The sequence below is a fragment of the Leptodactylus fuscus genome, chromosome 3 (assembly GCF_031893055.1).
Source record: "Leptodactylus fuscus isolate aLepFus1 chromosome 3, aLepFus1.hap2, whole genome shotgun sequence".
In the NCBI taxonomy this organism is placed as follows: Eukaryota; Metazoa; Chordata; class Amphibia; order Anura; family Leptodactylidae; genus Leptodactylus; species Leptodactylus fuscus.
The window spans coordinates 37,637,835-37,654,920 of record NC_134267.1 but is presented as its reverse complement, the minus strand read 5'-3'; the positions used below and the strand labels follow the sequence as shown (position 1 = coordinate 37,654,920).

The 17,086-nt window shown below is 44.9% G+C and overlaps 1 protein-coding gene across 2 annotated transcripts in view; it reads left to right on the top strand.

Moving 5' to 3' along the window:
* The first annotated feature begins 2,523 nt into the window (after positions 1-2,523).
* ACSS1 (acyl-CoA synthetase short chain family member 1) overlaps positions 2,524-17,086 on the top strand; it is a 413,920-nt gene continuing 399,357 nt past the window's right edge. For both annotated transcript variants that reach the window (XR_012715306.1, XM_075267418.1), the window contains exons 1-2: positions 2,524-3,052; positions 15,747-15,843. Coding sequence is in view for 1 of the 2 variants with exons in the window: in XM_075267418.1 (XP_075123519.1) it covers positions 2,677-3,052; positions 15,747-15,843 (473 nt within the window). In the remaining variant the exon portion in view is untranslated. The remainder of the gene's footprint in view (positions 3,053-15,746; positions 15,844-17,086) is intronic.

Sequence of the window (17,086 nt, the reverse complement as noted above, 5' to 3'; positions counted from 1 at the left end):
TAACCCTCTGTGCAGCTTTCCTTAGACCACAATCATTTCTCCCCATCATTTCTTCCCATGGAATCCATCAAGCATCACAATGATCATACACACTTGCTCCCTATTTGCTCCTAACCACCATTTTCCTGCACTGTAAAGGATATCAGTATGATGGCATGCCACACTGTCCACATGCCGTATACAACTACCAGGAGGAAACCAGAGGATGGGAATGGCATTAGCTGTGTTGTGAAGGACACTCAACTAATTCCTCCAGCCCACCTCCCAAGTTAGGACAAGGTTGAGGGGGCCTGCAGTGTAATTTATGGTGGTGGTAGTTCCCTTGAGGAGCTTCCAGTTTGAGAGGGGTTCTCTCCTCTCCAGAGCTTGATGATGGTTGCTGAAAGGGCATGTATGCTGTTAGTTTTGGTGAAAGAATGGCAGTGTCTGCAAGGGGTGTGTGATTCAGATCTCCAATCAGAGGCAGCCGCTGTCAGAGCTCAGAATCACACCTCCTTGCCTGCTCCTGCCTGACACTGCCTACCTGACAATACCGAGCCTAAATAGGATATCAGGCATCAGAACTAACAGCATTGGTTGCTCAGGAATGGTGGGGGCTAGAGAAAAAAATCCAACTGTGTCAGACTCAGTAGAGCAGCAACTATTAAATGGTGTATAGAACTGGAGAAAGGTTCTCTTTAAATCGATGTTCCATGAATGCCTTTCATCTCCACTTTGTTATGACTATGTTCTGCTTCTATCACTATCCGCATGGGGCTATAGTTGAGTAAGTTCCTCTGGTACCCTATCTACCTGTATACATTAAAGTTGAGAATATGAGGTTCTGTAAAACCAATTTTCCTGTGTCCTCCCGGTGCTTCCTGATTCTTCTGCTCTGGCGGTTTCTCCTGGGTCTCTTCCAGAGTTCTGCTAAAGCTCCTGATTGGCCTCAGCAGTCACAAGACCGCTGAGGCCATTCAGTGGCTTTAGTGGAATTCCCGAAGAGACCTGTTCTGCAGAAGGACTGGAACACGCTGGAAGGACACCGGAGCATCAGGGACAGGTGAGTATGAATTTTTTTAAAATTTTTTCAATGCCTTGGCTGATTTAAAAGTTAAAAGGGTTGTCCATTTTTGCCTGGACAACCTCTTTAAGCAAAGTCCAGGGGATGCTGTACAAATTTTACCAAGTAGAACAGGTTCTTCATACTCACCATCCATATCTACCTCCGTTGTGGTAGAGAAGTGAAAACTGAATTCCCTTGGCCAGACACAGTGCCATATGGCAGTGTCACCCTGTAAGGTCTTAGGAACCACCATCTTCCAGAAAATGGCCTTAGGTGGGAGACTAGTGTAGATCATTGGCAAGATTGGATTGTACAACTTCTGTATGTATTTGATTTGTGCAGCGTTTCATGGTGTGTATTGTATTGAATATCCAGATGACATTGCATTATAAGATATTACACTGTCCCTTTAATTGTGCATTCGTTGCTGAGTCATCACATCTACTTTTGGTGGTTTTAGGAAAGAGGGCAGCATGGTATCTATCCAAATTGCATGCATTGCCTGTATAACAGGTAGTGTCCCTTTGGCACTACTCAACCTGATGCCTATAACCTCTGTGCTAATGGTTTGTCTTTCCCTCCATACAGTTGAGTCAAAGGTTTGTGCTATTGACTCCATTGTGATCCTGACAACCTGTCATGGTGAGTATTGAGCCCAAATCCATGTGTGGTCTGGACAATCACTATGTACAGGACCATCGTACCCTCACGCTTCGAGAAGTGTTCTGTTCCTATTGCGTGTTCTGCTGTTATTGATCTTATCTGTTTTCTACTGCTGAGCAACTGCTATTAACCTGTGTTGTCCTGGACGTCTACCTGAGTAAACAATGGTAACAATGTGCCTGTTCCAGTAATGTGTATTTCTTGGCTGCGACATCATTACAGTCTATGAACGGGAAGTCAGGCTGCTCTGACCTTGGGTAGTTTGGAGTAGGGGAAAGTAAACCAAGTCCAGACTATCATCAGTTTTGAGCAACGTTCATGTGCATGGGGGCTAAGGATACAACGCCAGAAGTTAAGAGTATAATTCACTCTCCTTATATACACATAAGCCTCATTTCTTTTGGTTTTCGATACATTTTCCATTGAGAAACAATAAATTCCTAATCGATTGATCGCTTTGTCCATCTACATCAGCCGGTCATGAATTTCTTCATAGGTTTGGTTTTTCGCAAGTCTACTTTTTACCCACAGCAGGCAGATTTTTACTCCGGAGCAGGAAGCTTTTGATAAAGAAAGCTACTAAGACATCTGTCTACAGATAAGAATAACCCACTGAGATGGCGGGAATCGAGAGACCAACCTGCCAGGAAAACTTAAGAGGCTCTCAGCAACATGTGTCCTATGCACATGGATTATACCAGGGGCAATGAACTGTGATAGAGGTGCAGAAGAAGTTTCATTTACATTTCCTGGGTATGAAATAAGGAGGAGCTCTCGGCTCATGTAATTCTATCAGCTCAGCTCCAGCAGATGGTTTTGCAGTTGCAGTTATCATCAGAACAGAAACTCTTCCATCTGGGAAGCTGTTGCAACTTTTTTTAATCACTCCGGTCTCCTAAAGTTATGGTACTATTATAAGACACTATTCTACTATTATTATACATTGTTCTAACTCGTGTATCATCAGCATGGCAGCGAATCTAACAAGCAGACTACTATTGCACCAACTCCTTACCAAGCAACAGGGACCTGCAAGAATCTGCCCCTGGAGAAGACTTGGGGTGCGATACTGCGCCTCATACCAGAAACAGAAGGTGCAACCTGCATACTATACACCAGGACCCCAATGGGATGTCCATTCATATATGCCAGAATCCACCGCTCTACCCAATGTACAGACATTTCAGGATCTCCTGCAATTCTCAAATGAAGACCCTGAGACATTTTGGGGTGTTCTCGCCAGGGAGAGGCTGACATGGGTAAAACCATACCAGACAGTTAAAGACTGTGACTTCACTCAAGGACGGGTAAAATGGTTCCTTGGTGGACAGCTAAATGTATCAGGTGAGTGTTATACCCGGATTATGGGTTTTAGGGGGTAGTTAGTTCTATATAGGATCAGGATTGGGCAATATGTCAAGGGACAAAGTAAGCTCTAAACGTTTCATAATGCAGTAGTGTTCCTTTTAAAGTGAAAGGGTTAACATAACATTATAAAGTGCTGGTTCTCTGCAGAATGTGAATACTGACATATATAGCGGGAATGATCAATATGCATAGAATATGATATTTGCAATACCCTTTAAGCCTCGAGATGCCTTATATGAACGCGGGCTGTGTCCCCATATGGAATAGATTAGCAACGTAGCTGCAGGAAACAATGATAATTCAGACTACTTATGTCTACGGCTTATAGTTTCTGCAGCTGTTTGAGCCCATATCTTACTTCTCAGCACCCAGTATATAAAGTTTCCCTTTTTGCAGCTTTGTTCCATATTTGACATAGTTACGCAATGACCCTATGATGCCGCGACACTTCCCGATACACCCGTAGTATTATTAGTATTACTATTAGCAGTGCTTTGGCATTTTTAGAGGAGCGTCTCCATTATATTTCTTTTCTATTTTGCTGCAAAGAACTAAGATGGACACTTTCTTTAACTCAGGGATGGCAGTGTAATCCGTTTGCAGGAGCTGAAAGAGTTAAACGCGTCTTGTGTGTGTCTTGGCCTGCATAACAGTGACAAGGCTTGTGCTGCATTAAAAGGAGAGGGATGGGCCCAGATCTCGCCCCTGATTGGTTAAGACCATAAGAGTGGGTGTGTCTGCTTGAAAAAAAAAAAAAATTCCTGAGAAACTTCTACTTGTGTCACATGTAGAGAACACAATGCACATGTCCTGCCTGCAGCCCAAACAAGTATTACCGGGACAAAATAATATCCAAATTTCCATCATGAATCCAGTCCTAATGATCATGTCCTTTTATGACCATAGACTCTAGGTGTGGTCGGACCGGGCACATGTACCAGTGTTGTAGGGTATTGCCAGGGCTCACATGGTATGTGGGTAGATCACTGTCTGTTGTGCAACACTGTTTTCTGTTTTTGTGCATCATGCAAATTTGTTCATGTGAGGGGGCATGGCAGGGTGTGGCAACACGGTGCCAACTGCGTCCTTTATTACAATGGCGCACATAGATAAAGTTTTAGATTGTAATCTATCACGTAGATTGTGCCAAGGTGCATAGATTAGCTCTGCTAGCTTATTGTCCTATGCTACATACGTAATAGTTTGCAGTGTCACTTTGTCACATACCTTAAATGTATCTATGTATGGAATTAGTATGTTCTGCTCATGGGTCCCCTATGGGGCAATGTGAGCCCTACTTGGGACAGTGAGTGATGACAATACCTGTGAGCGCTGCAGAACATGTTGGTGCTATATAAGTAAGCAAAATAATTATAGAAAAAAATAAGCCCCCATTTACCGACAGAGGATAAATTGTGTGCTTTTGGTCTCCTCGGGACTGGTATATACAGGTGTTCGGGATAAGACACATAGACTACCATACAGGATGTGTTTTTAATACGGAAGCTCATGGGTGACATATGGCACTGTGTCCACCTAGCAAACACTCAAACAAACCCAGATTATTGTGCCATGTAAACATGCCCAGCCAGTGAATGATCTGCAATATTTGCTCAATTATGGCTGATCATATCTTTTATGCTTACCCAAAAGTCAATGTTAGTTGGTAGTACATCCGCTCAGGTAAACATGGGATCACAGCTCAGTACCATTCAAGTAAATGCACCAAAAATGTATGACATTGTGCTTGGTTAGTACTGAAGAGGCTGCAGCACTCACCGAAACGTTGCAACCTCTTCAAATAGCTCATCAGCCAAGTGCCGGGGTGTCAGAATACTCCAGTCTTGAACTGACCTATAGACATCAGTTAATAAGACCCTGGAAACCCCTTTAACTATAGGACACATTTATGATACTGGTGTATGTAGTAACTGAAATCGACTATGGCTCCTTTACTGAAGTAGATTTCAGTTTCTGGTACACAGATCACAACGCCTCTACCTCTTAATAATTGTGGCGCATTTGATACCACTTTGGCAAACATAGAACTGGTTCCTACCCAGATGATCTCCTCCAAGTGGAACATGCCACTAGGTTTCAGGCAAATTTGGCACGGATCTATTGGGAGCTACCTTCTAAAAAGACTAGAATTCTTAATAAATCCCAACTCACCACAAGGTGACCTGATAAGGCAATAGACTTCAAGGAGTTGTCCAGGCTTATTTGTTTTTTTAAATTAGGCTGGGAAATGTATAAAAAAACCCAACACCCATATCCACCTGTCCCCAGTGTTCCGGTGTTTCCTAGAGTGGTTCGGTCCTGCAGCTCAATTGTTTTTTTTCTGACGGAAGACCCCGAGTCCCTTCCAAGGCTGGTGATTGTTCTCAGTGGTCACGTGGCAGTGGCCTCAGCGGAAAGAACACAGCATGTCCCAACTGGTGGGCACTTCCTGTGAAAGAAGACAGCCAAGTAGCAGGACCGGACCATGCTGGGAGGACACCGGAGCACTGGGGACAGGTGAGTATGTTGGGTTTTCTTTAACCTTCCTTGGCTTTCTTTTCAAAAACTATATCCTGGACAACCCCTTTTAGGAGACTTAGTACCCCTTATGGCTCACAGAAAAGTTCTAAGGTAAAGTTATATGCAGCATAGTAATGACTATGATTATTGCCTCACTGTGCAGTATCGTGTTAAAGGAGCTCTGTCAGCAAACTTATGCTGTATGAGCCCCACATATGCGTGAATAGCCTTTAAAAAGACCATTTAGGCACCGCTAATGTTATTTTAACACCCCCCCCCCCCCCCGTTTTAAAATAAAACTATAAAACTTATATGTAAATGATACCTGAACATGCACGCTGGGCGGTCGTGCACGATCCAACGTCATCTTCGGCCCCGCCTTCCTCTTCTTTCTTCTTCCAGTGACGTCCTCCTGTCCAGGCTCTTCTCCACCTTCATCTTCTTTTCTTCCGGAGTGAAGAAGTTCACGAGCGTACTGCGCATGCTCGCGTAGTTCTAATGGCTACTTAGAAGTACAACAAAAATGGCGTCGGCGCATGCGCAGTAGCTTGTCTTGACTACAGTCAGTGGTTTGTCATTTTATGCAGCTACTGAAGTTGTATGCATGGCATGTTCCCCTATATAGAATTACATGACAAATCAGTGGACCCAGTCTGTGTTGAGCAGGGTAAGAGCCCCTCTTCTGATAACATGCACATCTAAATGGGGCAAATGGAAAAGGGAAGTCTCATTGTTGTCTCCCTTAAGTTATCCCCTTAAAGTATCATAGACTGGCAGGATTCTTGCTATATATAGGTATACATGCCTTCTAGGAGATCTGCATGACACAGTAAGGCATCATTCACATCTGCGTTGGAATCTGCGTCGGAGTCTCCGTCAGAAACTCCGTCGCAGACTCCGCTGATCGTCATTCGGGTTCCAAAATGGATATGAACGACAGAGAGCATGGCGTAAGTGTGAACTTAGCCTTATATATACACCAGTATAATCTATATGCAATAACTAACCGGGGACAAATCTTGTGCTTGTCATTCCAGACCTACAAATAAATCTGTTGTTGTATAGTGTATGTTGTCTTGGTGACACAAGTGCCTGATACTGTATCAATTCTTTTCAATTGTTCCTGTATAGATCCGGCATACCTCAGATAAAATATCTATTAATATCAGAATCCTTAGGTAAATATTATTTATGCTGTTGAATTTTGTATCTGAACCTATTCACACTATGGCCACATTCAATAAGGCTGCTGTGTTTCGAAAGTGCCCAAAATTATGCCTCAACTTGGTGCATTTTTGGCACCCAGTGGCACATCTCAGCTTCTTTGTCCCACTTGCCTCTTTTTTTTAGGGAGAGGCCCCACGTTGCAGAAAAGCTGCTTTTTTGTTGGAGATTTTGAGAATTTTTTTGACCCAAAACTAGAAATGGATTCAGCAAAATGGAGAAGTACAAGAGCTTGTTATACATTTCCCATTCCTTCTGTAGCCACCACTAGGCTAAAAAAAAAAACGCAGCAAAAACAAAAGAAAAATCAGTGTCCACAACGTGAGGCCTTAGCCTTAGGCGGTTTAGTCAGTAAGGGGACACCTCCATCTGCCAGATTTACTATAATTCATTCCAGAATATTGGCATGAATTATTCCGCTAATCTACGCCAGTCCCTAACTGGTGCACATTCAAGATCAGTCACACCTACAAGCATTAGAATTACTAAGGGTTCGGAGCTTCTTAGTAACTCTGGTGAGTTGTGCACCTGTCAGGAAAGCAATAAAGACTGGAGTAAAAATCGCCAGTCTTAATAAAGTCTCCCCTGTGTTTCTGATACTTCAGTTCAGTTTGGACAGTAGCTTAGGCTAGGTTCACACTAGTGCTTGCTCTCCATCGTTTGAGTCTGTCGGTTTGAGTTGTCGTCATACAACCAAGTAGCAGGCTGGTAAGAAAAGCGGTTACACTCAAAGCCCAGCGGACCCCATTGGCTATAATAGGATCTGCGGGTGTCCATATTTTGAATCTGAAAGTGGTAGAGTAAAAGTCTTTGTCCAACGGAGACTCCAAAGCAGTTGTCAACCTAGCAGGAATTAAAGGAGAAACATAACAAGTCACCATGGGGCCCCACAACACAACTTAGAATGTAACCGTATTCTTGTAAAAATTAGCAGTTTTGTGCCAACTAGTTGAATGTTGCATATGCCATTAATTTAAGAATGGTGGGAGTCTGACCTCTTGGACCCCAATCAATCCTAAAAATAAAGGGATAACAGTGCTGGTGTAGAGTTGTACCCTCTGAGGTCCCCAAGTAGAGTAAATGTAGTACATGCTGCACTTCCTCACACTAATAGAGAGAAGCTCCAGACTCATCTCTGAGCAGTCTACAGGCCGGGAGCAAAGCTGTGTATAAATATGAAGATGCTGTGAAGAGGGACTTACTCCTCCCCTAACTCATATCTTCCATCTTGAGCCTATTGGTTTCTAAAGACTGACTTGCCCTAGTAATGGGGTGTGAACAGCAAAATAACAAGGAGTTTTAGAGGGATTTTTCAGGCAGAGAACAGCAACATTTTGAAATAAAATGCATTACATTTTTTTTCCTGAATCACACGCTCTATTAAATGAGACGTTTTCCAAAAAGTTATTATTTTTTTATGTGCACCGATGTGTGGCGATTGTATGATATTATTCTAAATAAATTATTGGTGATGATCACTTTTGGATCTTTCTGATTTGTACAATTATCACTGAAATGACAACTACAATTTGCAAAGTTTTGGTCTTCTGGATAAATCTAGCTCTACATACAGTACCTGGAAAAGGAATTCATTGCAACCCATTAGTCCTTCCTGTTGTCAAAGGAAATTCCACTGAAGAATTCTTTGGACTGAATATTACAAAGCTTTCCTTTTTTTTCCCCAAAGCCAGCTTTCTGGGTTCTACAATAGCCGTACATTGCTGTAACTGCTTTCCTGGGTCTTGTAGGATTGGCAGCCGGTTCGGTTGTCTTTGCTCCACAGGCAACTTGCCAAAACAACATGACCTGTCGGAGACCCCAGCAGGCAATGTGGAATGTAATGTACCAAAAACAAGCAGCTTACGGAAGCAACCAGGAGCGAGCCAGAGGGGACCTGCCAATCCTATTAGTATCTAGAGTAGGTTTGCAAAAATTATGCATAAATTGATCCTGTATATCTAATTCATTCCCTCAAGACATAATACACCTTATATATTTATATAAGACCGAAAATGTAGCTCAAACTTTATTTTGGACTCAGTACAAAAACCTCACACTGATCATTAGAAATAGAGTTAGAGCACCATAGAGGTCTTTGGTGCACTACATACGGGTCTAATGACCTGTTGTTGCGTCCAAAATACAGATGCAAAAATACATGTGTATGGCTATATGTACACTATGTGATCAAAAGTATCCGGACACGTGGCTGAAAATGACTTACAAGTTGGTGGCGCCCTCCATTGGTAATGCTGGATACAATATGGTTTTGGCCCACCCTTAGCCTTGATGATGGCTTCCATTCTCACAGGCATACGTTCAATCAGGTGCTGGAAGGTTTCTTGGGGAATGGCAGCCCATTCTTCACGGAGTGCTGCACTGAGGAGAAGTATCGATGTAGGTCGGTGAGGCCTGGCACGAAGTCGGCGTTCCAAAACATCCCAAAGGTGTTCTATAGGATTCAAGTCAGGACTCTGTGCAGGCCAGTCCATTACAGAGATGTTATTATCATGTAACCACTCCGCCACAGGCCGTGCAGTATGAACAGGTGCTCGATCGTGTTGAAAGATGGAATCACCATCCCTGTATTGCTCTTCAACAGTGGGAAGCAAGAAGGTGTTTAAAACATCAATGTAGGCCTGTGCTGTGATAGTGCCACGCAAAACAACAAGGGGTGCAAGCCCCCTCCATGAAAAACACCACCACACCATAACACCACCACCTCCGAATTTTACTGTTGGCACTACACACGCTGGCAGATGACGTTCACCGAGTATTCGCCATACCCACACCCTGCCATCGGATCGCCACATTAAGTACCGTGATTCGTCACTCCACACAACATTTTTCCACTGTTCAATCGTCCAATGTTTACGCTCCTTACACCAAGTGAGGCGTCGTTTGGCATTGACCTGCGTGATGTGTGGCACCCAATCACCTGACCACGTTCGAAGTCCGTGAGTTCCGCGGAGCGCCCCATTCTGCTCTCTCACCATGTCTAATGTCTACTGAGGTCGCCGATATGGAGTACCTGGCAGTAGGTGGCAGCACAATGCACCTAATATGAAAAACATATGTTTTTGGGGGTGTCTGGATACTTTTGATCACATAGTGTATGTCTTAATGTCAGACAGGAGGTTTGAGCAGCAGGTACCCACTGCTAACAGTCATGAACAGTGGATCGTGTTTGTCTTTCTCTGTTATCTGCTATGTCGCATGGGTTCCTCCATATTGGAATAGATCTCCGTCCCCTTGAAAGTCATAGGGGTGTCGTTTAGAGATGAGCGAACACTAAAATGTTCGAGGTTCGAAATTCGATTCGAACAGCCGCTCACTGTTCGAGTGTTCGAATGGGTTTCGAACCCCATTATAGTCTATGGGGAACATAAACTCGTTAAGGGGGAAACCCAAATTCGTGTCTGGAGGGTCACCAAGTCCACTATGACACCCCAGGAAATGATACCAACACCCTGGAATGACACTGGGACAGCAGGGGAAGAATGTCTGGGGGCATAAAAGTCACTTTATTTCATGGAAATCCCTGTCAGTTTGCGATTTTCGCAAGCTAACTTTTCCCCATAGAAATGCATTGGCCAGTGCTGATTGGCCAGAGTACGGAACTCGACCAATCAGCGCTGGCTCTGCTGGAGGAGGCGGAGTCTAAGATAGCTCCACACCAGTCTCCATTCAGGTCCGACCTTAGACTCCGCCTCCTCCGGCAGAGCCAGCGCTGATTGGCCGAAGGCTGGCCAATGCATTCCTATGCGAATGCAGACTTAGCAGTGCTGAGTCAGTTTTGCTCAACTACACATCTGATGCACACTCGGCACTGCTACATCAGATGTAGCAATCTGATGTAGCAGAGCCGAGGGTGCACTAGAACCCCTGTGCAAACTCAGTTCACGCTAATAGAATGCATTGGCCAGCGCTGATTGGCCAATGCATTCTATTAGCCCGATGAAGTAGAGCTGAATGTGTGTGCTAAGCACACACATTCAGCACTGCTTCATCAAGCCAATACAATGCATTAGCCAGTGCTGATTGGCCAGAGTACGGAATTCGGCCAATCAGCGCTGGCCAATGCATTCTATTAGCCCGATGAAGTAGAGCTGAATGTGTGTGCTAAGCACACACATTCAGCACTGCTTCATCAAGCCAATACAATGCATTAGCCAGTGCTGATTGGCCAGAGTACGGAATTCGGCCAATCAGCGCTGGCTCTGCTGGAGGAGGCGGAGTCTAAGATCGCTCCACACCAGTCTCCATTCAGGTCCGACCTTAGACTCCGCCTCCTCCGGCAGAGCCAGCGCTGATTGGCCGAAGGCTGGCCAATGCATTCCTATGCGAATGCAGACTTAGCAGTGCTGAGTCAGTTTTGCTCAACTACACATCTGATGCACACTCGGCACTGCTACATCAGATGTAGCAATCTGATGTAGCAGAGCCGAGGGTGCACTAGAACCCCTGTGCAAACTCAGTTCACGCTAATAGAATGCATTGGCCAGCGCTGATTGGCCAATGCATTCTATTAGCCCGATGAAGTAGAGCTGAATGTGTGTGCTAAGCACACACATTCAGCACTGCTTCATCAAGCCAATACAATGCATTAGCCAGTGCTGATTGGCCAGAGTACGGAATTCGGCCAATCAGCGCTGGCTCTGCTGGAGGAGGCGGAGTCTAAGATCGCTCCACACCAGTCTCCATTCAGGTCCGACCTTAGACTCCGCCTCCTCCGGCAGAGCCAGCGCTGATTGGCCGAAGGCTGGCCAATGCATTCCTATGCGAATGCAGACTTAGCAGTGCTGAGTCAGTTTTGCTCAACTACACATCTGATGCACACTCGGCACTGCTACATCAGATGTAGCAATCTGATGTAGCAGAGCCGAGGGTGCACTAGAACCCCTGTGCAAACTCAGTTCACGCTAATAGAATGCATTGGCCAGCGCTGATTGGCCAATGCATTCTATTAGCCCGATGAAGTAGAGCTGAATGTGTGTGCTAAGCACACACATTCAGCACTGCTTCATCAAGCCAATACAATGCATTAGCCAGTGCTGATTGGCCAGAGTACGGAATTCGGCCAATCAGCGCTGGCCAATGCATTCTATTAGCCCGATGAAGTAGAGCTGAATGTGTGTGCTAAGCACATACACTCAGCACTGCTTCATCAAGCCAATACAATGCATTAGCCAGTGCTGATTGGCCAGAGTACGGAATTCGGCCAATCAGCGCTGGCTCTGCTGGAGGAGGCGGAGTCTAAGGTCGGACCTGAATGGAGACTGGTGTGGAGCGATCTTAGACTCCGCCTCCTCCAGCAGAGCCAGCGCTGATTGGCCGAATTCCGTACTCTGGCCAATCAGCACTGGCTAATGCATTGTATTGGCGTGATGAAGCAGTGCTGAATGTGTGTGCTTAGCACACACATTCAGCTCTACTTCATCGGGCTAATAGAATGCATTGGCCAGCGCTGATTGGCCGAATTCCGTACTCTGGCCAATCAGTGCTGGCCAATGCATTCTATTAGCTTGATGAAGCAGAGTGTGCACAAGGGTTCAAGCGCACCCTCGGCTCTGATGTAGCAGAGCCGAGGCTGCACAAGGGTTCAAGCGCACCCTCGGCTCTGATGTAGGAGAGCCGAGGGTGCACTTGAACCCTTGTGCAGCCTCGGCTCTGCTACATCAGAGCCGAGGGTGCGCTTGAACCCTTGTGCACACTCTGCTTCATCAAGCTAATAGAATGCATTGGCCAGCGCTGATTGGCCAATGTATTCTATTAGCCTGATGAAGTAGAGCTGAATGTGTGTGCTAAGCACACACATTCAGCTCTACTTCATCGGGCTAATAGAATGCATTGGCCAGCGCTGATTGGCCAGAGTACGGAACTCGACCAATCAGCGCTGGCTCTGCTGGAGGAGGCGGAGTCTAAGATCGCTCCACACCAGTCTCCATTCAGGTCCGACCTTAGACTCCGCCTCCTCCAGCAGAGCCAGCGCTGATTGGCCGAATTCCGTACTCTGGCCAATCAGCACTGGCTAATGCATTGTATTGGCTTGATGAAGCAGTGCTGAATGTGTGTGCTTAGCACACACATTCAGCTCTACTTCATCGGGCTAATAGAATGCATTGGCCAATCAGCGCTGGCCAATGCATTCTATTAGCGTGAACTGAGTTTGCACAGGGGTTCTAGTGCACCCTCGGCTCTGCTACATCAGATTGCTACATCTGATGTAGCAGTGCCGAGTGTGCATCAGATGTGTAGTTGAGCAAAACTGACTCAGCACTGCTAAGTCTCTGCATTCGCATAGGAATGCATTGGCCAGCCTTCGGCCAATCAGCGCTGGCTCTGCCGGAGGAGGCGGAGTCTAAGGTCGGACCTGAATGGAGACTGGTGTGGAGCGATCTTAGACTCCGCCTCCTCCAGCAGAGCCAGCGCTGATTGGTCGAGTTCCGTACTCTGGCCAATCAGCGCTGGCCAATGCATTCTATTAGCCCGATGAAGTAGAGCTGAATGTGTGTGCTTAGCACACACATTCAGCTCTACTTCATCAGGCTAATAGAATACATTGGCCAATCAGCGCTGGCCAATGCATTCTATTAGCTTGATGAAGCAGAGTGTGCACAAGGGTTCAAGCGCACCCTCGGCTCTGATGTAGCAGAGCTGAGGGTGCACAAGGGTTCAAGTGCACCCTCGGCTCTCCTACATCAGAGCCGAGGGTGCGCTTGAACCCTTGTGCAGCCTCAGCTCTGCTACATCAGAGCCGAGGGTGCGCTTGAACCCTTGTGCACACTCTGCTTCATCAAGCTAATAGAATGCATTGGCCAGCACTGATTGGCCAGAGTACGGAATTCGGCCAATCAGCGCTGGCCAATGCATCCCTATGGGAAAAAGTTTATCTCACAAAAATCACAATTACACACCCGATAGAGCCCCAAAAAGTTATTTTTAATAACATTCCCCCCTAAATAAAGGTTATCCCTAGCTATCCCTGCCTGTACAGCTATCCCTGTCTCATAGTCACAAAGTTCACATTCTCATATGACCCGGATTTGAAATCCACTATTCGTCTAAAATGGAGGTCACCTGATTTCGGCAGCCAATGACTTTTTCCAATTTTTTTCAATGCCCCCAGTGTCGTAGTTCCTGTCCCACCTCCCCTGCGCTGTTATTGGTGCAAAAAAGGCGCCAGGGAAGGTGGGAGGGGAATCGAATTTTGGCGCACTTTACCACGTGGTGTTCGATTCGATTCGAACATGGCGAACACCCTGATATCCGATCGAACATGTGTTCGATAGAACACTGTTCGCTCATCTCTAGTGTCGTTCCTTTGTCATCAGAGGTTTTTGGGCCATATCCAAGAATGGATTCCAAAGGAATGAGAAATATATAGGAAGCTCTTATACTTCTCCCTTCTGCTCAATCTAGTCCTGGCTTTTACTCAAAAAAACAAAAAAAAAAAACAAAACAAAACGCAGCAACAAAAAAATCAGCCTCAGCCTAAGGGAGCCTTCAAACGATGTAACACTGCGCTCATTCTGATCGTAAAAACACGTTCAGAATGAGCGCGTAAAAAGCATCTCCCATTGACTTGAATGGGAGCCGGCATACGCGTGTAATACATTGAAAGCAATAGGGAAAAAGCCTCCCATTGATTTCAATGGGGAGCGCACATATGCCAGCTCCCATTCAAGTCAATGGGAACTGCTTTTTACGCGCTCATTCTGAACGTGTTTTTATGATCAGAATGAGCGCAGTGTTATATCGTGTGAAGGCTCCCTAATATTGTTTTTTCCAGTTCTACTTCCTTTGGAGAAAATAAATCATCATACAGCTATATGAATGGTAAAATACAAAACTTATGGCTTTTGGAAGGTGGGGAAGAAAAAAAACAAAACAAAAAAGCAAAAATTTTTAACAGCTTGAAAGTGTTAACATAGACATTCTTCACCTTGCTTGGTGTACCTGTGCACATATTATGGACACGTCTGGTACTTTTTGAACTGATCTATGCCACTTCAATAGGTCCAGGTTCTGATAGATCCAATGAACACTAACTGACCTCATTGACTTTAGTGAAGCCCGGGGCCGGCAGTATTTTTATAGCAAGAATTTTGCTGAACGTGATAAATTTAAGGGAACCGTCCATCTGGATGAGAACAGAGTCTTATATTAGGCTAGGTTCACACTATTTGTTCTCAGTGGTGTAACTACTAGGGTAGCAGGGGTAGGGGCTGCCACAGGGCCCGGGACATTAGGGGCCCGGCGACAGCCGCTACTGCTGCCTTGTTTTTTTTTTGTGTTTTTTTAATAGGCCGTTACCGGCTGGAGTTAGTTCAGCCGGTAATGGGCCCTATTTACTTACAGATCCTGGCACGGGCCCCACAAACACTCTTATTATACTCGGGGGTCTTTTCAGACCTATGGGTATAATGATTGGAGGCCCGGGAGAGGTGAGGGAACATATAAACTGTGCAGGGGCCACTATGGATCATAATACTGTGTGCAGGGGCCACAATGGGGCATAATACTGTGTGTGGGGGCCACTATGGGGCATAATACTGTGTACTGGGGCCACTATGGGGCATAATACTGTGTACTGGGGCCATTATGGGGCATAATACTGTGTGTAGAGGCCACTATGGGGCATAATAGAATGCACAGGAATTCGGGGAGGGGGGGGGGACGATCAAGGTCTACCGGCGTCTGTGTAGTTGGGAAGGGGGGGGGTTACCATGTCAAAAGTTCGCCAAGGGGCCCCACCATTCCTAGTTACGCCACTGATTGTTCTGATTTGTCAGTAGACCACAACAATGAAGAGTCCGACTGCTGAGATAGTATCTTACATTGTACCTGTTGTATTGTAACTTGCACGTTATCTTTGTAAATCATTTTGTACATTTCTAATCTTAAACTCTTTCTCCCTGTTTAGTGAACTGTCTAGACAAGCACGTCCATCAGTGTCCAGAAAGAGTCGCCTTAATCTGGGAAAGGGATGAGCCGGGTACTCAAGTCAACATCACATACAGGTAGGACACACACGTTATGTCTCCTTCTGAATGATGGTGTTATCACCGTACACACAAGTCAGAACATTCATACATCATAATTATATATTTTATTACTATTTCATTTTTGGGCACTAACCTATTCCTTTTCAGTTTCTGTTAGTTTCTGTTAGACCTTGGGGTCGATAACCATGCTAAAGTACTTTGGTAGACCAGTTCAATATTGATCACTATTTGGTCTTGCCAGAGGTCAGGGGGTGCAGTCAAACCTGGACCCAGGAGCCTATGGGAGTCCATAAAGTATCTCTTTCCAATATGAGGAGGAAATACTATAAAATTTTATCTTACCCAGAACGGTATACTCTTCTTCATTATCAATGGCATGGTATAATATCATTTTTGGTTTGTTATGTTGTCCGTGGTTGATCCATTTTTCATGTCCATAAAAAAGGTTCAACTTTTTCTTAATTTTCTATATTTTGCTATGTCACTGGGTCCATGAGAATCAGTATATGTATATAGTATAACTCTATATGACTTTGACAGATCCATAGACATTAATGGGCACATCTAAGGCCGGGTTCACACAGAGTATTCTGGCTCATCATTTGGTACGTAGACGGCCGTGATTTTGCGGCGTCTACGTACCAAATGACGAGCCAGAATACTCAGTGTGAACCCGGCCTTAGCATGGGCATGTCTCTATTTCATAGATGTTAGCAAGCGTCCATTAAAATCAATGGGTACACATGCCGTCTGTGAATAAGAAGGACAGCAAAATACGGACATGTGACTAACACCCGGTCCTATGTATTTATTATCTTTTTCATAGTTCAGACATCATACACAATTGGGTTTTGTGTAGATTGTTGCTTATGCAGTGTGTAAAAATAATGTCCATAAACCAAGATGGTAAAAGGAAAATGTTTGTTTTGGTACAATGTTAGCCAGTGGTTATAAAATATAAAAAACAAAAAAAACTTTGCAAGTCTTCAGTAGGTGATACCTTTTTTAATGGCTAACTCATAATGATGACAGAATATGACGTTTCGAAGCTTCCTCTGAGCTTCTTCTTCAGATATAACTAAAAACACTTTCTAGAGGCTGCATATTTATGTACAACAGGACACATAGGGATAGGATTACAGGAGGGAGGGGGGAAGAGGCTTATTACTATATACTTATAACAACAAACAATCAATTGCCAGATCCCCAGTTCTTATCTTAATGACTGTCTTAATGATGTGTATAAAAAGACATAAAC